General features: G+C 40.9%; 1 protein-coding gene across 1 annotated transcript; it reads right to left on the minus strand.

Annotated features, from left to right (window-relative positions):
• Positions 1-6,312: 6,312 nt before the first annotated feature.
• LOC311039024 (heat shock 70 kDa protein 12A-like) lies at positions 6,313-16,166 on the minus strand (the record flags this gene model as incomplete). Its single annotated transcript, XM_084048666.1, has 5 exons — positions 6,313-7,343; positions 7,656-7,827; positions 9,444-9,671; positions 9,780-10,027; positions 16,076-16,166. 5 exons carry the CDS (start codon positions 16,164-16,166, stop codon positions 6,313-6,315), a joined length of 1,770 nt encoding a protein of 589 aa, XP_083904792.1.
• Between the last annotated feature and the right edge of the window lie 5,128 nt (positions 16,167-21,294).

Genomic DNA, 21,294 nt, shown 5'->3' on the forward strand with positions numbered 1-21,294 from the left:
ATTGTGGTTGTAATGTTTGTCAGGTGTTACATTACCATACTTATGATACTTATGAAAAAACAGGTATCAGAGAAAGTCTGCGGAAGATTTGAGGGAAAGTGAGAGGCAGTATAGCCTATGATACGATCAGGGAGAGAAAGTTTCAACCACAATGGCGAGACCTCTGGGAATTGGCTTGCGTATGATACAAATTAGGTTTTTTCATGAAATCTTGTGTAGATCAATGCCAACATTCAGATAAGTAGCCTAAGTTAGAGAAAAGATAACGTATACTCACTAAGGTTATGTAAAGAAGTGTATGATCATGAATTGCTGTGGTAGGCTACAATGTTGAAATGCAGATCTAGCTAAAAGCTAAAAAGGCTGTCACAAATGCATGCATTGTGAGTTAACTTTCACTATGAATTGAGTACATGGGGACCCTATTTGAAACAAGTCATTAGGCTTTCAAGGGCTTTTCAATCCTATTTAGCTTGTATTTAAACTGTACTTTCATGTGCTTTTTTCTGCAAATGTCTAAATAAAGTATTCAATCAATCAGTTTGTAGATAGATTGGCGCGAGTGACACCATCGTATACTTTGTAATGCAATATTGTACTGTATGGTCAGTTATGGGTTAAAGGGATATTTCACTTTCAAAAAAACTTTTGGTGATTTTATCATGTACTCAAGCCTTTGTGAGCCCCCAGACAGTTTTTAAGTTGCTCGATTCAGTATTTAGATATGTGATATTAATTTGATCAGACACGCCCCCTTCTATACAAACCCATTGTAACTTCAAACTCCATTTTAACCATGTTAGATTCATCGAAAACACCCGTCCTTGGTTCTGGTGACTCACCCTGCCCTCCTAATGCGTGAGGGGGCCGTGTTTTTCCGAGATATTTTTTCATCTATTTTATTCTATTTTTTAATTGTATTTTATTTTTATTTTTTTCCCCAAAAAATATTAAAAATAAATGAAAAAAGTAATTGAAAAAACACGGCCCCCTCGCGTATTAGGGGGGCGGTATGAGTCACCAGAACCAAGGACGGGTGTTTTTGATGAATCTAACATGTTAAAAATGGAGTTTGAAGTTACAATGGGTTTGTATAGGAAGGGGGCGTGTCTGATAAAATGAATATCACATATCTAAATACTGAATCGAGCAACTTAAAAACTGTCTGGGGGCTCACAAAGGCTTGAGTAGATGATAAAATCACCAAAAGTTTTTTTGAAAGTGAAATATCCCTTTAAGTGTGTTGCTCAGGGACACTTTGACACTTAAGCCCCATTTCACGAAAAGAGGTCAAAAATGTTAATAACTAAAGGCTGGAATGCCTTTCCAAAGGTCTTGAGAACTGCAGGCTCTGTTGACATTTTTAACAAATGACATGACCTGCCTGGTGAAACATGTTCAACAACTCTTTTGAACATGTGGTGTAGTAAGTATGTACATATTATTTGTATATAGCGCTTCTCACAGAGAACTCAGTGCTTTACATAGGCTATGTAGTGTGTAACCTAGTGTGGCAAGGAATTTACTCTCAGAATTATGATGTCTGATAATACCACCTTGAAGAGGTTATATCAAGGAAAATACATTTGTAATGTTTGTTGGGGTGCTCAAAAACACAGATTAGATAAATGAGACTGAGGCATGAGTTTCGCCCAAATACATGAATTTATTTAACAGAACACAGAAAACTGTTAAACACTTAACTGGAGTGTGGGAAAGGCAACAGAGACTGAAAGGTTCTGTCACCTTTAGCCATTACTGATTCAGTGCTACTGGACGTCTAAGACGTCCAGGGGGGGGGGGATATGATGATTTGAAAATGTTCTGCCCCATTCACTTCTTCTTTAACTTCTTACTGAAAAAGGCTGTATCTCGGCTCCTAAGCACCTTTTTTTTTTTTAACAATGAATTTTGGCTCTGGCACTCTGGCCAAACTGCCAGAAATAAGTCAGCCACTGAATGAGTTAACCTGTTTTTTGACATTGTTTCGTCTGGAACTTCAGTTTTCGGCTTAACCTTTTTTCTTTTTTTTTCATTTGGTAAGAATGTTGTTGTTAAAAATGTCCAGTGCCTGAAGCTCTCAAGACCTCTCAGGGGGGGATATGATGATTTGAAAATGTTCTGCCCCATTCACTTCTTCTTTAACTTCTTACTGATAAAGGCTGTATCTCGGCTCCTAAGCACCTTTTTTTTTTTACAATGAATTTTGGCTCTGGCACTCTGGCCAAACTGCCAGAAATAAGTCAGGCACTGAATGAGTTAACCTGTTTTTTTTTACATTGTTTCGTCTGGAACTTCAGTTTTCGGCTTAATCTTTTTTCTTTTTTTTTCATTTGGTAAGAATGTTGTTGTTAAAAATGTCCAGTGCCTGAAGCTCTCAAGACCTGTGGAAGGGCATTCCAGAGTCTGGGAGCTACAAACTGAAAGGTTCTGTCACCTTTAGTAATTAACCTTCTTGTTTTTGATCTTTTTTTCGTCCGGAACTTCAGTTTTCAGATTCGCCCAGCTGAATGCTCTCCACAGAGGAGTGCGGAGGGGGGAGCAGTTAGGGTGTAATTAGTAGTTAGGGTGTAGGCATGTGTCTTACCGTAGGACACTTTGCACCTGGGACAAGCGGCTTCCCAGGCGGGCACTCTAACCATTCAGCTATGGGCGCCCAACCTGGTACGAGGAATCATAGATATATATAAAGGCTAGATGACTCACCCGCGCTGCTGGCCAATGTAGTACGACGTTGCCACATGGCGGCCATCTTGCGACGGTCATTCATAACATTATGTCTATGGTGCATGTACTTTGAAATAACCATAGCGTGCTCAATTTTCATCCGATTTTCAAACGGTTTGGTGTGTTGTAAACACCAAAGATGTAGTTATGATACTGCATACTTAATGTTATTTAAAAAAAAAAACATGATTATAATTATGAGTATGTAGTATCATAACTACATCTTTGGTGTTTACAACACACCAAACCGTTTGAAAATCGGATGAAAATTGAGCACGCTATGGTTAACGTCCCCCTTGACACAAATGTTAAGGGAGACGACCAGTTGTCTGCCGAGCATATGTCCTGCAACGACATCCCTTTGTAATGGGCCCACGATGCAGACACACTCCGAGTAGAATGAGCTCTCAGTCCCACCCGGACAGCAGTGCCACTACTCCCATATGCCAACCGAATCTCTTCCACGATCCATCTGGACAGGGTCGGTTTAGCCACCGCCGTCCTACGGCCCCGGCCGTAGGAGACGAAAAGCTGAGGCGACACACGGCCAGCCACCGTCATCTGACAGTAGAGCGTCAAGGCCCTCACTGGGCAGAGACAATGCAACCGTTTATCCTCTGCTGAGGCAAACGGTGGAGGAAGAAAAGCCCCTAGCTCCACAGGAGCTCTGGCGACCACGCCGGTCTTGGACACATATGCCAGATTGGGTTTTAACAAAACCCTCTGGCCATCATCCGAGAACCGCATGCAATCCTCACTCACAGAGAGCGCTTGCATGTCCCCGACACGTTTCGCCGTACAGAGGGCTAAAAGGAGCACCGTTTTGAGACTGACAATCCTCAGACATGCAGTCTCCAAGGGCTCAAAGGGGGGCCGGCACAGTGCTGCTAGCACCAAGGCCAGGTCCCATTTAGGAAACAAAGGTCTGTTCACTGGCTTAGCCCGATTGGCGCCGTTCATGAAACGACGCACCAGCGGGTGCTTGCCTACCGACTCGCCATTGAAACCTTCATGGCACGCGGAGATGGCCGCCAGGTACACCTTTATCGTGGAGAAAGCCAAATCCTGATCTAATCTGTCCTGCAGATAAGTCAGAATGCTCACCACTGAAGCCTGGGAAGCCTCCACTTGAGGAGAGTGCTCCAGGCACCAGGACATGGTCCACCTGATGTCATACTGACTTCTGGTGGACATAGCCCTAGCCCCTTGGATAGTGGCCACCACTGCAGGGGGAAGGCCTAGTGAGGTTAGACTCAACCTTTCACGGGGTAAACCCACAGGTCGAGGTCCTACAGTGGAGAACTGAGGGAGAGATTTAACTTCAAAACATTCTCATTCTCTCTCTCTCTCTCTCTCTCTCTCTCTCTCTCTCTCTCTCTCTCTCTCTCTCTCTCTCTCTCTCTCTCTTTTACTGAGTTATAATGTTAGAATGAATATGGAATTGGGACACATCATATTTAGTGTACCATGTTTGAACAGTGGCCATGTCACAGAGTCAGGGGCGTCACTAGCGTGACGCAGACAACGCAGTTGCGTTGGGGCCCAGAGTCATTTGGGGCCCACCCGTGCCATCTGTAAAATAGTAGTTAGTTGATGGCCCACTGTGAACACCCCGCGTCGGGGCCCACTGCTGCCTCGTTACGCCGCTGCACATAGTTATCTGTTTATTGGCTTATTGGACAAGTATTGTATGTTCACATAAACAGAATTCTAACATACTGTATACAATGGAGTTTACTTTGGATCAACTCCCACTGGGTGTGGATTGATCAAATTATTTAACTGAGCAAATCTTCAACCTTGGGTATCATGAATGATATGATAATAACAGTTCTTAAACTTATCTTAAATGGCCTCATAAGGAATATTTGAGATTGACATTGAAATGTCAAATGAAGCTCTGTTTGTGATTAAAGTGCATTATTCTGCACTGCCTAATGCATGTTTTTAAACAATATGACCCCATGAGGAGGCCTTAAATGTTACTATGCAGAACAAGAATACACAGCATTTTACCTTCCTGGGGTATCTGAAATAAACGCCCTTAATTGGGTTTGTACCCTGCCTTCTGTGTCTTGGCCTTGATCAGTATCCCAAAACTCGTACATAGGATTAACTTTGACCTTGAAACCTTAAACCATGAATGTTTTGCGCCTTAGAACCTGTGTTAGACAGTGGCCCATCACAGATGGTTAACAGTCTCTAGAGTCACTCTATTGAATAATATGATCAAGCTTGACTTCACTGTATTGTAAACATGATTAATTAGAAAGTTGAGCCACATCTTAAAAGTGTCCTACGAGCTGTGTAGGCCCAGTAGTCCAACTGATACTGTTTACAGACATGCACAATGCTGCCACCAAAAATGACTATGAGAATTCAAATGAAGGTCCAGAGCTGAAAAGGTTTGGGAACGCCTGGTACCGGGTCCGGAATTTTGTGCTACAGACATATTATCAGAGTCTGCTGTGCTCGTACTCTATTCTTTGTCATACTAGAATATTACCAGGATGTTGTAGGATGAGTAAATCTTGATAATGCCAACTCAAAGTTTCAATTTCAAGAACATATTGCTCCAAAATATTGTCGTCATACTGTATTTTAATTGTTGTGACCATGGTATAAGGGGGATAATCCACGTAACATTGTGGTTGTAATGTTTGTCAGGTGTTACATTACCATACTTAAGATTTTCAGTTGTTTTCATATTAATGTTGCCTGAAGTTCACTCACATATAAACAGTGACTCATTTGCACAGCACATCACATTTATTTCTTTGTGTCATTTACAGTAGGATACAAGTCAAATGAAGTACAAAGAAGAATAAACATTCAATCCAAACCAAGAAAAAGAAATAATGCATTTTGGGGATTTCAGAGGATGCAGACTTACATCATTTGGTCATTTATATACACAACATAGTAATAACAAAATACATTTGAATAAAACAATAACTTAATTATGCAAATGTGAACAACATTTGTGTCAAAGAATACAAATTAACATGACTGAATACAATTCCTCATAAACCAAATGCAACCCAGAGGTTCTATATGGGTCGGGCCCCAAGTGGGGTCACAGGGAGGAGAGGGTGGGTGGCACATTGACAAAACATTTTTAGACATCCTTATCCTTTCCATTAAGTCTGTTGTTGTTTTTTGTTGTTTTTTAATAATCTGTGAATGCATTTTCTTTGTTTTTATACATTTTGTATTAAGGTTCTGATATAGGCTATATTCTCTATGCTTCCCATTTACTATTATTTCATTTTTAATATTCCTACTCAAGGCGACCAATGCATGCTTTGTTTTTAAATATACTATACTATAATTTGTAATTGCACTATAAATCAAGTGTTGCATCACTAAAAATGCATAATAAAATGGGGTCCTGGACTGGTATACAAACGTTTGAGAACCCCTGCTTTAAAGTATCAGATTAAAGTTACAATAGCTAAAATCCCCATGTTCCCTTATACAGTGGTTAATATTTGTGGCCAACCTGTTACAGTACATCTCTTAACTATTACATAACTTGGGCCTTAAAGTTATTACAATGTATATAGTTAGTCTTATTGTAGGATCCTACTTGCTCAAGAAGTCAATTTTGACTGAGTTTGTTGACTTGGAATCCACATCAGTGGCTGTGGCTGTTATTTCTGTGAAGCCAAATTTAATTTGCAACTGGATTTGACGATCCAGCCCACGGCTAGTATCTGGCGACTCAACGTCAAACGAGTTCAGTTTTTCTATTCCCCAGTCATCTACATATTGAGGATTTTCCCTTTCTGTGCGATAAAAACCAAAATGAATTGCTGTCTGGTTTCTATATGTTGGTTTGAAGATGTGGTCTCTGGTTTCATCCCAACCCACATCTTCATCTATTTTCACCAGTGTTGAGAAACAATCATCACACCAGACACCGTTGTCATCTGTGTACATCTTATCAGCCTTATGCTTCGAAGCATCAAACCTTTTAAAGACCTCAATGCCATAAGTAAAGGCACTTTTTCGTGATACCACTACCGCAGGGTTTCCTCCAAACATGACAGCTCCCTGCAAAATTGCCTGCTGGGGCAACGCAGGGCACAGTACTGAGCATTGAGCACCAAACTGCTTGATAATGTGTTTGCGCAGAACCGTACTTTCTGCATAGCCCCCCACTAACACAAGGTGATCAATATCAACCTTTTGAAAGACTTCTTTGAGACTTTTAGTGATGCCTCTCAGACTTTCATCAAAGAAAGATCTCATCTTTTCTCTTGAGATTGTGATCTCCCCCTCGTCCCAGGATACACCTAGCACATTCTCAAAGTATTTCTCTATTGGTTGCTGAGCTAACTTTTCTAAGTTAGGAGGGCAGGTGATGTATACATCCTCATCATCATCATCATCATCAGACTTAAGTATACGGAATGTATTCATCAGTTTTTGAACATCAATGGGAAACTTTCTTTCAAACTCATTCCAGAGTTCACAAGAGAATATTGCCTGGAGGAAACATTTGAACTTTTTGTTAACCTGCTCCCCTCCCATATCATTACCAGAGGCCTTATGCAGCTCTTTCAGGACTCCTCTATCCAATACTTCATGTACCGTGATGTCAACGGTGCCACCTGAAAGACAACAATGTTAGGCTTTAAAATATGAACGTTTTTAATACATATAAAAACATGGACAACAGAGGAAGAATGTAGCGAAGTTGCATACATTTACTGTAAAGATAAGGATTTTGCAGTATATTGAAAGTAAAACTAATGTATGTACAGCTATTAGTATTAGTATTACTTTGACTTATACATACTGTACACATACTACTGTATACACACACACACACACACACACACACACACACACACACACACACACACACACACACACACACACACTCACACTTAAGTCTGCAAAAATATCACAGTACAACATACCTCCACAATCAGCAACAACGTATTTTGTTCCAGGATTTTGATGTAGGGTGGCATTTGTTGTGTTCGTCTCAATATAACCCGTTGTGGGCAGTTGCATACACCAAATTGAGGCTGCCTCTGGCTCCAATGCGATGACCAACTTATCCGGTTTACTTTCTCTCACAATGCCAGCCTGAAAAGAAAGAAAGAAAGAATGACAATCAAAAAAAAACACACACACATTTACATGTGTAGAAAATATCATGTAGATATTTTCTTTTTTGTTAAAACTTTTTTTTATAGGAGACAAAAAATAGGATACAGGTACAAGCATTAATTGCTTTTTTTAAATACAAAAACAAATAGATCTCTATTATCCAGCCCCCTCAATGGCTCTTCCACGAGAGACAGCCCAAACCCTGCAGGTCTCTGCCAGGTCAGGTAGGTTATTGTGGCCTTCTGGTGGCGCTATAATAGGCCAATGTGAAAAGGGTGCCATTTCTTCTTAGGCCTTTCAGGGCAATCGGACACTGCATTCATGATTTCAGGCATTTCGCTAAATTAGACCTGCAGGCCAATGTGAAAAGGGTGGCATTTCTTCCGGCCTAGTGGGAATGTGTGCAAAATTTCACAGAAATCGCACACTGTGTTCATGATTAGAAGCATTTTGTTCAAAACGGACCTATCCTGCAAACTTTGAAAGATAATGTTAGCCAATTAGGATGGAATTTGAAATATCGGACACATCCGTCTTAATCACATGACTATAGAGATACTGTGTACTGATTTGCATGATGTTTGTAGGAGTAATATTAAAACATTTGTTTTGCAAAAATTGGCCTGCTGCTGGCGCTATAACAAGCCAATCTAAAAAATGTGGGGTTTCGCAGCAACCGGACCAACAGTGTGGGAGATTAGCTGCTCACAGACAGACAGACACACACACAGACGGACACACGGACGGACGGACAGGGTGCAAAACATAGTCTCAGCCATGGCTTTCGGCCTGGCGGAGACAACTATGACAATACTACCACAATAATCACAATATAATAATTCAAATTAACTTAATCAAAGCCATAGTTAACCAAAAAACTAGTACAATTTATCAAATAAAAAATAAACTAAACAAAACATTGAATTAACCCCTCCCAACCCACCCTCTCATAGGCTTATGGAAAAAACGGCAAACAACAAATCCTGTAATGATCAAAAAGATGATCATTTTATATATAACAGATACTATTAATAATCATACAGTACAGTTCCTAACTTGATGTAAAATGTGATTCCAACTGTCTATTGTTTGCTGATTAGCACCATTTAATCTTGCTGTAAACAAGTTCCATTAAAACAACAAAAAGTAAGAACTGCTTCCTTTGGTTAAAAGGGAGATCAGGTTAAAAGGGAGATCATGTGCAGGTTACCATCTAAGCTCCATTTTTTTTTTTGCAGCTGTGCTTCCAACCAACCAGAAACGTCTTTGGGATGGGCTTAAAGTTAATGAATCATCGTCATTAAGAATCATCAATTTTGGACAATAGGGGATATGTGTTTGTAAAACTTTGGATAGATAATTGGTAACCTGTGTCCAAAAGGATTTGACTGTAGGACATTCCTTCCCACATCATATGCATAAAAGTACCAGTTACATTTAATGAACAAAGACAATTTGGGGATAAAGCAAGTTTCATTTTTTTAAACATTTCTGGGGAGTTAGGTATGTTTTATGAACAAAGTTCAAATACATCAGCTGATGATTTGGGTTTCGAGATGCCATAATGATGTTTACTGTAGACATGGAATTACCTCAGTTGCTGCTTTTCTCATGAACTGTTTTGAGGAAGCATCCCAAATAGCAGGAACAGTCAGAACCCAGGTGAAGTCAAACGCAGTTGGACTGGTTCCTCTTGTGTTTTTAGCAATGTGTGTCAGTGCATGTTCCTTCAGGTAGCGTAGACTTTCTGTGAAGACTTTAAGGGCTGTCATTTGTTTCCCATTTGCGGCTGTAATCATTAACTTCTCATTGATTCTGGTCTGTTGAAAATAAAAAAATCATGTTGGTTATGAACGAAACAGATGTTAAATGTATATATAATTAATTATATATAATTTTTGGAACACATTTCTATCCTAATCACTTACTTTTCCGTAGAGATCCATCTTGAAGTTTTCAAAGAGAAGTGTTTTCTTTGCAAATGCATTTCCTTTTGTAGTGTACTGGCTTTTAGCGTCATAACCAAAATTGAGGAATTCCTCATTTTCATCAAATAGAACACATGTAGGCGTCTTTACGGTGTCCAGCGCCTGCTTTATTCCCCAGTGTGGAAGTTTGGGATCTTTGCCGCTGAGAGTATAGGCGTACCCACTGTAAGCAGTACCGAAGTCTATTGCTATTATAAATGTATCACCCATATTAGAAACCAGAATAAAGCTAGTCCAAGCCAACACAACTGAAATGAACACACCAAATACTGTATCCCAGTTTTTATAGCATGAGCATCCTGTAGTATGTCACTAAGCCTCACCCTTTTGTTGCAAGCGGTACAGTTCATTGGTGCAGGTGATGGAGGTATAGGCTACTGCCTGATAAAAAATCTTTAAAAGGCATGTTGGTCGCAAAGAAGAATATGAATAAGCATAAGAACTATGGTAATATTTAATCCTTTTATCTAACCTATTTAGGGCACGGTCACACACGCACTTTTACTTTACCTATGGGACGGAATCACATCTTTCACTCGAATCCACGCATTTGCATTGACAAAGCATTGGCAAATTCCATCCCATAGGTAAAATAAAAGTGCGGTGTGACCGTGCCATAAATGGGTTAAACGCTTGTTTCAACCCGTCGCTTAGATTTTCTTTCTAAGCAGGGAAGAATACCTTTACTTTTTGGATACGATGTGCGGAGATACATTAAAGCAAGGCCACGTTTTAAAAGTGTCCCACTCCCATCAACTATTAATGTTATTAGTCAGAAATCCCGGCCGTCAGTGAAAGTTATAATCAGGGTTTCTACACATTTTCCTTTTCAAAATTCCATACTTTTCCAGATTCAAATTTCTTGGATTTTCTATTGATTCTTCAGACCATATTTGACATATACAAGTATAACTATCTACATGTAGATGCTCATTATGCAACAAAATAGTTTTAAAATCCAACTGTACTGTATGTTACATTAGTACCATGTATAGCCTACTATTATGTTGCCAAATAATTGCAAGACTCCTGTAGGTACAATAGAATCCTACAATTCAATTAAGCACTGCTTTATAAATTAGAACTAAGATGTATTTTTGCCGCCACGTTGGAAGTGGTTAACATTAAACCCAGGCAATGCTAAAACATCAATGTTATTGAGATTTTGTCATTTAAATTTTAACTAATTGTATACCTTCAACCCCTGCAGTAATAGAAGGGATGTTCAAGTAATTCACCAGTGAACTAGAAGTCTATTGACTTTGCTCTATTGGTTGTTAGATTAGGTAAATTATGACTGTACAGTACACGCACACGCACACGCACACACACACACACACACACACACACACACACACACACACACACACACACACACACACACGTCCTCACTTGTTTATCCTGTAACCTGTATACGTTCTCTCCCCTGACTGGATAAAATTGGTATCCCAACTTGAAAATGTATTGTTGGTTTATTAAAAAGGTGGAGAGACTGGGAGACCCCTACTACTGAAATAAACACTTTATGCTGGCAATGATTACTGGAATATATAGCTATTTAGCACTGATTAAAAACTTAAAACTTAAATGGATAAATAGATAAACAAACAAACAAACCAAAAAACAAACAAACAAACAAACAAACACTGTGTGTGAATTGTTAGTCTGTCCAGCGCCCCAGTGAGGTGATTTTAACTACTGAGCGACCAACAAATTAAATCCTAATTATTTTGGATAATAATAGTTGAGTCTCATCAGTACAGACAGTGCTTCAACCTCAAAAGGGCCACTTAGCTGCAAAGGTGAGTGGGTGCGTATTATACATCATATGGCTAATATAGAGATTGCTGGCTTCTCAAAAGACAGTGTTACTTGAGGACAGAAAGAGATCAAGTTCTACCAGCTAAACCATTTGGTTTGGCAAGGTACGGTAGTGCATTCCATTAAGGTGATCAGGTATTCTCTGTTGATGAGAAAGTCCAAGGCATGCACATGTAAGACACACCCTACAAGCTACACTTGTTTTGTTTTGATTTCCACGCTACTACACAGGCAGCGTTGGGCACTATGTATCCTAGCAACGTGAAAGCGCTAACTCTCATTGGTCGTGTTATGAGTAATGAGACAATGAGCTGCTGAGCGCACTCCCAGATAATGGGTTCATAGCCAGCGTTGCCAAGTCTGCTTATTTCCCGCAACTTCCCTGGAACAAACTTTGGCTTGTTTTTGGGTTGTTATTGGCTTGTTTTTGTAGGTCGGCTGGCTCATTTCTCTCACTATACTTGGCAACACTGAGTGACACCCGCTGAGTGAGCTCTCACTCACACATAGAAGAGACAGAACGGCAAATAAATCGTGCTAAACCTCATAAGCGATTATTTAAAAAAAAAATAGTTGGACACTGAGGGAGAGCGTTCCCACACGTTTGCCCCCGCAACGTTTGCTATGGGAACGCCGTTCCCATGCGTGCAACGCCATTTCCACCTACACCACATGTTCAAAAGAGTTGTTGAACATGTTTCACCAAGCAGGTCATGTCATTTGTTAAAAATGTCAACAGAGCCTGCAGTTCTCAAGACCTTTGGAAAGGCATTCCAGCCTTTAGTTATTAACATTTTTGACGTCTTTTCGTGAAATGGGGCTTAAGTGTCAAAGTGTCCCGGAGCAACACACTTAACACATAACTGACCATACAGTACAACATTGCATTACGAAGTATGGTGTCACTCGCGCCGATCTAGCTACAAACTGATTGATTGAATACTTTATTTAGACATTTGCAGAAAAAAGCACATGAAAGTACAGTTTAAATACAAGCTAAATAGGATTGAAAAGCCCTTGAAAGCCTAATGACTTGTTTCAAATAGGGTCCCCATGTACTCAATTCATAGTGAAAGTTAACTCACAATGCATGCATTTGTGACAGCCTTTTTAGCTTTTAGCTAGATCTGCATTTCAACATTGTAGCCTACCACAGCAATTCATGATCATACACTTCTTTACTCTTTTCTCTAACTTAGGCTACTTATCTGAATGTTGGCATTGATCTACACAAGATTTCATGAAAAGACCTACAGCAATTTGTATCATACGCAAGCCAATTCCCAGAGGTCTCGCCATTGTGGTTGAAACTTTCTCTCCCTGATCGTATCATAGGCTATACTGCCTCTCACTTTCCCTCAAATCTTCCTCAGACTTTCTCTGATACCTGTTTTTTACCCGGCGTTTGGCCAGATATTGGTGGTTTTCAAATGAGTCACTGGTGCAAGCAAATTAGTCACTATATGTGAGTGAACGTCAGGCAACTGAAAATCATAAGTATGGTAATGTAACACCTGACAAACATTACTACCACAATGCTATGTGGATTATGTCCATGCCCCACCATTGCCAACAAAGAAATACAGATAAAGCAACATTGTGCCATAAACTGTTAGTCCGTCATAGTCAATTCATCATAGTCAGTTGTCAAATATCAACTTTGTCAAAGGCAACCTCTTTTCATACATTTTGTCTTGATACATCAGAATACATAATCAAACTAGTGGTGACATTATTTTTTGATAGACCTATTCATAGTCACCACCACACATCAAAGAATTATAATTTTTTGTACCCGGTCAACCAGGTATTACAATTGCTATTGTGCAATTGTGTGAACTATAATGTTTAACATATAACCCTTTAGAATGAAATCAAGTCATTTTGAGGCAGAAACAAGCTTTCAATCAACAGGTAGAAGCTGCAATTACTTTTTGGCAGGTGGAAAAAAATCATTGTTAATGAGTTATATTGGCCCTTTCAATGACTAAATTACACTGAGTGGACTATAATCAATGAACTATAACCCTCAGGAATGACAAATATAAATACTTCATGTGTTATATTAGCCCTTCAAAGTCTTTGTATGCCTTTTACCCCTTTTTCACCGCAATTTTGTTGTTATGCCGATTGCTTCCTCCCCACACACATTTTTGTGTTGTCACTGCTGTTGTATCCTACTGACTCACCTGCTAGTGAGGAGCCCCCACCAGCAGAACGTTTAGAGCCTTTGTCCTACAAGTGGTTCAACAAGTTATGCAAACCTCCCATTTCTGGTCAAATCATTTAAAAAATGTTTCTTGGCCTTCTTGGCACTCAAGATGTTGCTGAACAGACTTGTAAACTAGGTGGAATTCTCTGTACATCCCTTAACTGGTTGAACCACTTCAACCCCTAAATACTTCATCCACCGGTGTCCCCCAGGGACCAATACTAGGCCCCCTCCTTTTTCCCCTCTCCAACAAATCTCAACGTCTTACATTGTGACAATGGCCGCGTTTCCCAAACGAATTTCAGCTCCTGCGTAGCCTAGAAGCTGCGTAGGAGCCTCCACGCAGCTGCGCAGTAGAAACCCCGCTGCGCACTATCTTCGTTGGTAGCAGCTGTGTGTGCCCAACGTGCCATCTAAACTGGCTTCTGGAGACACCATCGTCGTAGGTTCCGTTACGTCTGTGCTAAAACTACATTCGTGAGACAGCATGGACGTAAAGGACTCCTGGACGAAGCCTACGTAAAGCCAACGTAAACTATGTAGTGCTGTCCTACTACACACATAGAGGTATAATATAACACTACACAGCAGTTTAAACACCCTTTGCGAATATATACATTATATCTATATATCTAAAGACCTTTATCTAAATTACCTTTATATTTATTGGACACTTACACTTTTTTAGGTACATTCTGTAATTTATTAAAATGTATTTTAAGGTGACATTTCAATGCTCTTAAATGAACACAGGCAACAATGGCTGCCATTCAAAAATGTTCAGAGGATAGAGGGGGCGTCTCCCTGCATGATTGACAGCTTTTAGCACCAATGGGGGAATTTACTTTAGGAAAGTTTAGGAATATATATATATATATATATCTATATATATCTATATCTATATCTACTAGACCATACCCGGTCGACGCATCCGTGGGGGGATATGCGCACATGATCTGGCAACCCGGGAGGCAACATTCTTTCACACCTAAACGCTAATAAGAAGCTGAGATTTGATGAAATTGAAAAACGGGCTTCACAGTTAAGTTCAGATGGTAATGGTCAATGTGTGTGTGCAAAATCAGAGCAATTGCTCCAGCCACTGAGGAGAACCGGGTAGCTTCACCTACTCACTCACCACTACAGACAGAGGTTACTAGAATTATAGTAGGATATATATCTGCTGCACTGGTTCTATGTGTAGCCCCCACAGTCAAATTAGCCAGAGTTCGCGTGCAATAGACCTGGCTATCAGGCAGGTTTATTGGCGTGACTGGTAACACGTCGGACTGGTGAGTGGGAGCTTCGGGTTCGATCCCAGAATGTCCCATTTCCAAAGTCTACTATGCATAACATCTTTGGAAAATAGCAGATCTACAAGCTTGTGACGCGTTGTGAGCTTGTAGATCTGCTATTTTCAAAAGATGTTTTAACCATTCATAAACATGGCGAGCGCAACAGCTGTCACTTCGTGAGAGGAACGGGGGACTTTCATCATAACGTTTAACTATAAAACTTTGAAATTAAGGAAACATGTTTAGCTCAGTATCATTTATATACCTTTAGTTAACTTGGCATATGCTTAATATTTTTATTAGATGATCAGATCATCCGTGAGAGTACAATTTGTAAACTTCGGGTTCATGCATAGAGGACGAAGCACCGCAGCCGCTCGACCTACCCAAAAGAACAGATCTGCAAGCTATCGACACGGCACGTCGCAGTGCGTTGACAGCTTGTATGTCTGTTTTTTTGGGTAGGCACGTTACGCACCGGCCCGGCCGTAATTAATTATATATATATATATATATATATATAAATTGTGTGTGTGTGTGTGTGTGTGTGTGTGTGTGTGTGTGTGTGTGTGTGTGTGTGTGTGTGTGTGTGTGTGTGTGTGTGTGTGTGTGTGTTCGGTCTTTTCATAGATCTATTTCGCTACGATGGGTGTTACGAGCGTCCCAGGGCGCTCGTAACAAACTGCTGCGTAGGACAGTACTCAGGGCTACGCCTCTCCCATGAGTAGGCGGGGAGTAGGCTACATGCATGCTGTCTACCGAATGTACTTTTACCACACACGTAGCCAGTTTAGATGGCACGTAGTGGGCACAACCACCTGCTACTAATGAGGGTAGAGCGTAGGTTTCGCCGAGTCCCAGCTGTGTAGAGGCTCTTACGCAAGCTGCGTGACCTGAAATCTACGTACCTGAGACGCGTGACCTGAAATCTACGTACCTGCTAAGGTACTGCGCAGCCTGTGACGTCACGTTAGACCCGTCGTAGGACCTGCGAAGCATCTACGCAGGATCTCTTTGGGAAACGCGGCCAATGTCACTTATTCTCAGAAAATTCATGTGTATTTTCGGATACTTGACCACTTATAAACCCCCAATACTCTCTTCAACAAATAACTCTGAGGACCCCCTAGGGGTCCCAGACCCCTGCTCTACTGTATTCTAGGGGTTACCAAACGTTTTAGCTCGTTTAACCTACTCTGCCCCGATCAAATCCTCGACCTCGCGGGCTGAGTGTTCCGCCTCGCTGGTGCCGACTGTTCTCACCAAGCTGGCCGAGTGTTCCGGAACATTCGGCCCACTGGTACCGAGCGTTCCCTGGATAAAATGGGGCAGAGTAATTAAAGTTATATTCATTCTTATAAAATGCATGTACTGTATATCAGGATCCAAGATGGCGGCACGCATGTTTTCACGCTCTGCATGTTATGTTTGTTTGTTTTAACGTTTTAATCGTTTTAATGTAATCCGTAGCTTTTACCAGTCACACTATAGCTGGTTAATTTTAGGATATTGGATCTCCCAGTTTGTCTGTGACCTGACATCAGAGGACAATTGTTTTATTTGTGACCGGCTTCTGGTCCATTGGATGTAGCTAGCCCCGTAGGCTACCATCAACGTCCTGTACACAGTTGCAGCGATTCAGTCCGCGTATACTACATCGATCGTTCTACGCCTCTTCAGCATACTATTGGGATGTCCCCCGGATAGATTGGATCTTCTGTCCCGGTGCGGTTGGCCTGTTTTTGGCCGGGACCGCCATCGCCATAGGCTGTTCGATTCATCACAACCGACGGAGCTAGCCTGGAGGCTACCTGGCTGTATACATACAGCTGGGGCTGCTGTTAGCTAAATAGCTTTCAGTACAGTTGCGGTGGCTCGGTTTGTTGTTTCTGTTCCTGTTGCTCAATATTTACATCCGACGGGGCTAGCCTGGAGGCTACCTGGTTGTATACGTACAACCGGGGCTGCTATTAGCTCATAGCTATTAGTACAGTTGCTTCCGATCGGTTTGTTGTTTCTGTATCTGGCTGTTGATAAATAGCTGTGCCTGCTAGCAAACACTTCAGTTTGCCCTCGTATCGGCGCCTGGATTCCCAAAGGCTCGTCGATTTTTCATAATCCAGGCTGCTCTCAAATGCATGTCTGTCAAAGCGGCTGCTGTTGTTGGATTATAGTTTCCTCCTCTCCAGTACGGCTTACGGTTTGTTGCACAAAACATTACTCACAACATTCTGTGCTTGTTTTCATAGCATTGTGTATGTTACATGCCTCATTGTTTGTTGTGCATAGTATTCCCTGGCTGTTTTGTTCTCATCGCATTGTGCATGCCCCGCAGTGAAATGTTTATCATGTTGCCTGGCAACATGTTGGCTGTGCTGGTTGTCTCGCTAGGAATGGGTCTCATGTCACTTGATTCACTCTATCAGAGTAACACCACCTTGTTGCCACATTCGAACATTTACATTGCTGGTAAAACACACGTTACTTCTGGATTTCTGGATAATGTACTTTGGCCTCAAGGACCATGTAAACTGGATTCTTTGAACCGTGTTTTTCCATTTGCTATGGACATTGCGAACATTGTTTCTTGGCGTGATCCCTGTTGTAATGTTTATTCTTGCATGTCTTCCTCCAGAGCCCCTGGTATTATTTCAGTGTTTAAGAAAATAACAACAAGGCTGCTGATTTTGCTTATGCTGTTCATCTCAGGCAATGTACACATTAATCCTGGACCGGTCCCCCTTTTTGAGGCCCTACCAATTCTGTCCACCCCCCATGATTTTAGCTGTAGGCATGGTCTAGGCTTCCTCCATTTCAATGCCAGAAGCCTGGTGCCCAAATTGCCCACTTTTCGATGCTGGTTTGAGATAGCTAAACCTGACGTGGTAGCTGTCTCAGAAACCTGGTTAAAACCTCGCTCTACTGACAACACTGTTGGTGTGCCTGGTTATAACCTCTATAGAACTGATCGTAAAGGCAGATGTGGGGGAGTTGCTCTGTACATTTCTGATAAATTTCAAGGGTCTGTTCTTCATTCCGTAACCATAGCTAAACAGTTTGAATTTTTAGCCGTCCAGATAATGGTGGCTAATTCCCCTCTGACCATTATCTGTTGTTATAGGCCTCCTTCGGCAACTAGTGAAGCTATGGGAAACATAGTAGATTTGATTTCTAAATGTGCTAGCTCCGAGATTGTCCTTCTTGCTGATTTGAATTGGGATTGGTTGACTGATAAATCTGCCAGTTTTAAACAGCAATGTGATTCCCTAAATTTAATACAGATCATACATTGCCCCACTAGATTAAACCCTGCCAGACCGGATGGTGACACTTTGATTGATATTATTCTAACAAATGCACCGCACAAATATGCCTCAATTGGTGTGTTTGCAAATGACTTGAGTGACCACTGTGCTATTGCATGTGTCAGAAACACTAAGCTGCCCAAAACCAAAGGCCTGACTGTCATCAGGCGCTGCTTTAAACACTTCTCTGAACAAGCCTTTCTTCATGATTTGGCTGCAGTTGATTGGTTTCGCATGTCCTTAATTCCATCAATGGATGAGGCCTTTCGGTTCTTTCACGAACAGTTTCTCTACCTGATGAATAAACATGCACCTCTCAAAAAAATCAGAATTAAGAACCGTGCAAATCCCTGGTTCTCTAGGGACCTGGCTGATCTGATTCATGAAAGAAATAGACAATGGTCACTTGCAAGAAAGTCTAATTCAAGTCATGATTGGCTTCTGTTTCGTGTCTTGAGAAATAAATGTACGGTCCTCACCAGGAAGTTAAGATCGGAACATTATTTATCTCTCACTACTGATACCTCTAGCAATCATTGTACCTTCTGGAGAGTAGTCAAATCCCTGCAACAGAAAGCAGGAGGAGCAGCAGGCCCCCCGCCTAAGATTCGGGTGGGCGAGTCCTTTATTTCTGATAAAAAAATCATGTCAAATGCTTTCAATTCGCATTTTAAAAGGGCGGGACACATTTTTGATGAGCAAATTGCCAATGCTCCTCATCAAGACGCCCATGATGATAACGTTGACTCATCTGTTGTTTCTGTTTCTGTTTTTGACTTTTCTCCCATCCTGGTATCGGATGTTCTACACGCCCTGTCTACCTTAGACCCTAAAAAATCTGCAGGCCCAGACGGCCTTGACCCTTTTTTCCTAAAATTATCATCGGCTATCATTGCTCAACCTGTCACTGATATGTTCAATATCTCCTTAGCCACTCAAAGTCTACCTGAAGAGTGGAAACAAGCAAATGTTTCCCCTCTTCTCAAGGCTGGCGATCCTTGTGATGTAAACAATTACAGGCCCATTTCTAACCTTTCCACCTTGGCAAAGATCTTAGAGGGCCAAGTATCAAATCAGGTAAAGGTTTTTCTTGATTCATACTCTATTTTGAACCCCATGCAGTCAGGTTTTAGAGCAAAACATAGCACTGTAACGGCATGCCTTAATGTTATCGACGACATCAGGGCAGCCCTGGGTAAGAAATCTTTTTGTGCGGCCTTATTCATTGATCTGAGTAAGGCCTTCGATACCGTGGATCCTCACGTACTGCTCAAGGTCCTTTCTAAAGCTGTTTTTTGCCAAAATGTGCTTGGTTGGTTCAAAAACTATTTAGTTGGCCGCACACAGTGTGTCAAATTTGGTGATACCATTTCTGATTCCATCACCCTTGAGAAAGGAGTCCCCCAAGGTTCCATTCTTGGTCCATTGCTTTTTCTTTTGTATGTCAATCATATTTGTAGTCAATCTAAGCATTGTAAGTATCATATGTATGCCGATGACACAATTCTGTACTCTTGTGCTCCTTCTTTTGATGTAGCAGTGTCAAACTTGGCTTCAGATTTTGTCTCATTGCAGCATGAATTGGTAAATAGCAAATTGCTATTAAACGGCCAAAAAACCAAGGCCATGCTATTTACTCCAAATAGAGCTGACATTATCCCCCCAAATATCACCACCTTGGAAGGAGTAACCATCGAATGGGTGGTGCTTTACAAATATCTGGGAATTTGGTTGGATAACAAGTTAAACTTCAATCATCACATTGAAGCGTTGATTAAGAAGTTAAAATTCACAGTAAGCTTCTTTTATAGATTGAAGTCCTGTTTTTCTTTTGCTTCAAGGAAAAGGCTGGTCACTGGCCTGTTTATGTCGCAACTCGACTACGGCGACATTGTGTATCGATTCGCCTGTCCCTCAATATTGGGTAGACTTGATCCCCTTTATCATGCTGCGTTGAGGTTCATTACCAGCTCCACCTATAGGACACATCATTGTATTCTGTATTCCCTAGTAGGGTGGTCCTCCTTAGCATCTCGCAGGTTGCTACATTGGTACACTTTTATATATAAAGCCATTCTTGGAAATTCCCCCTCGTACATTTGTTCAAAATTTAATCTTGTCCAAAATTCGCTCAACCTCAGATCGAATGCCTGGATGCGCTATGTCGTACCCACTACTAAATCTGAGGCAGGGAAAAAAAAACTTGCGTTTTTTGGGCCTTGGTCGTGGAACGATCTACAGACCAGATTAAAATTGGCTTCATTGATCCCTCTAGTGTCTTTTAAGAGGATTGCCATGGGCACATTCTCCAACCATTGCTCCTGCTTTGACAAGTAGCAATTGCTGTGATCTTAGTCTTATATTAGTTTATTAGTTTTATGATGTATTGTTGTTATTAGTATTTTAAATAGTCTGTATTGGTGCTATTGGTAGTAGGTCTTTGGTATTACGGATGTCATGTTTGTCTTTGTTTTGTTATGTCCTGTATTGTCGTTACTGGCAGAGCTGTGTAACATTTTATTTGCCTCTTCTCTTGGCCAGGGCACACTTGTAAAAGAGACACTAGTCTCAATGTGATTTCTCTGGTGAAATAAAGGTTAAATAAAAATAAAAATCAATGAGAAAATCTAGACTTCCATTGTATGTGTTAGAATTCTGTTTGTGTGAACATACTGCCAATAAACTGATTGTTGTAACTCTGTGAAGTAGGCTACTGTAGAGGTCCACCTGATTTGGTGCTATTTAGCAATGATTCTTATGCAATCTTAGCAATGAGCCTTACATAAAATTAAAAAAATAATTTACAGCCCACCTCCTAGAAA

The sequence above is a fragment of the Gymnoscopelus microlampas genome (assembly GCF_963454915.1).
Source record: "Gymnoscopelus microlampas genome assembly, chromosome: 22".
Lineage (NCBI taxonomy): Eukaryota > Metazoa > Chordata > Actinopteri > Myctophiformes > Myctophidae > Gymnoscopelus > Gymnoscopelus microlampas.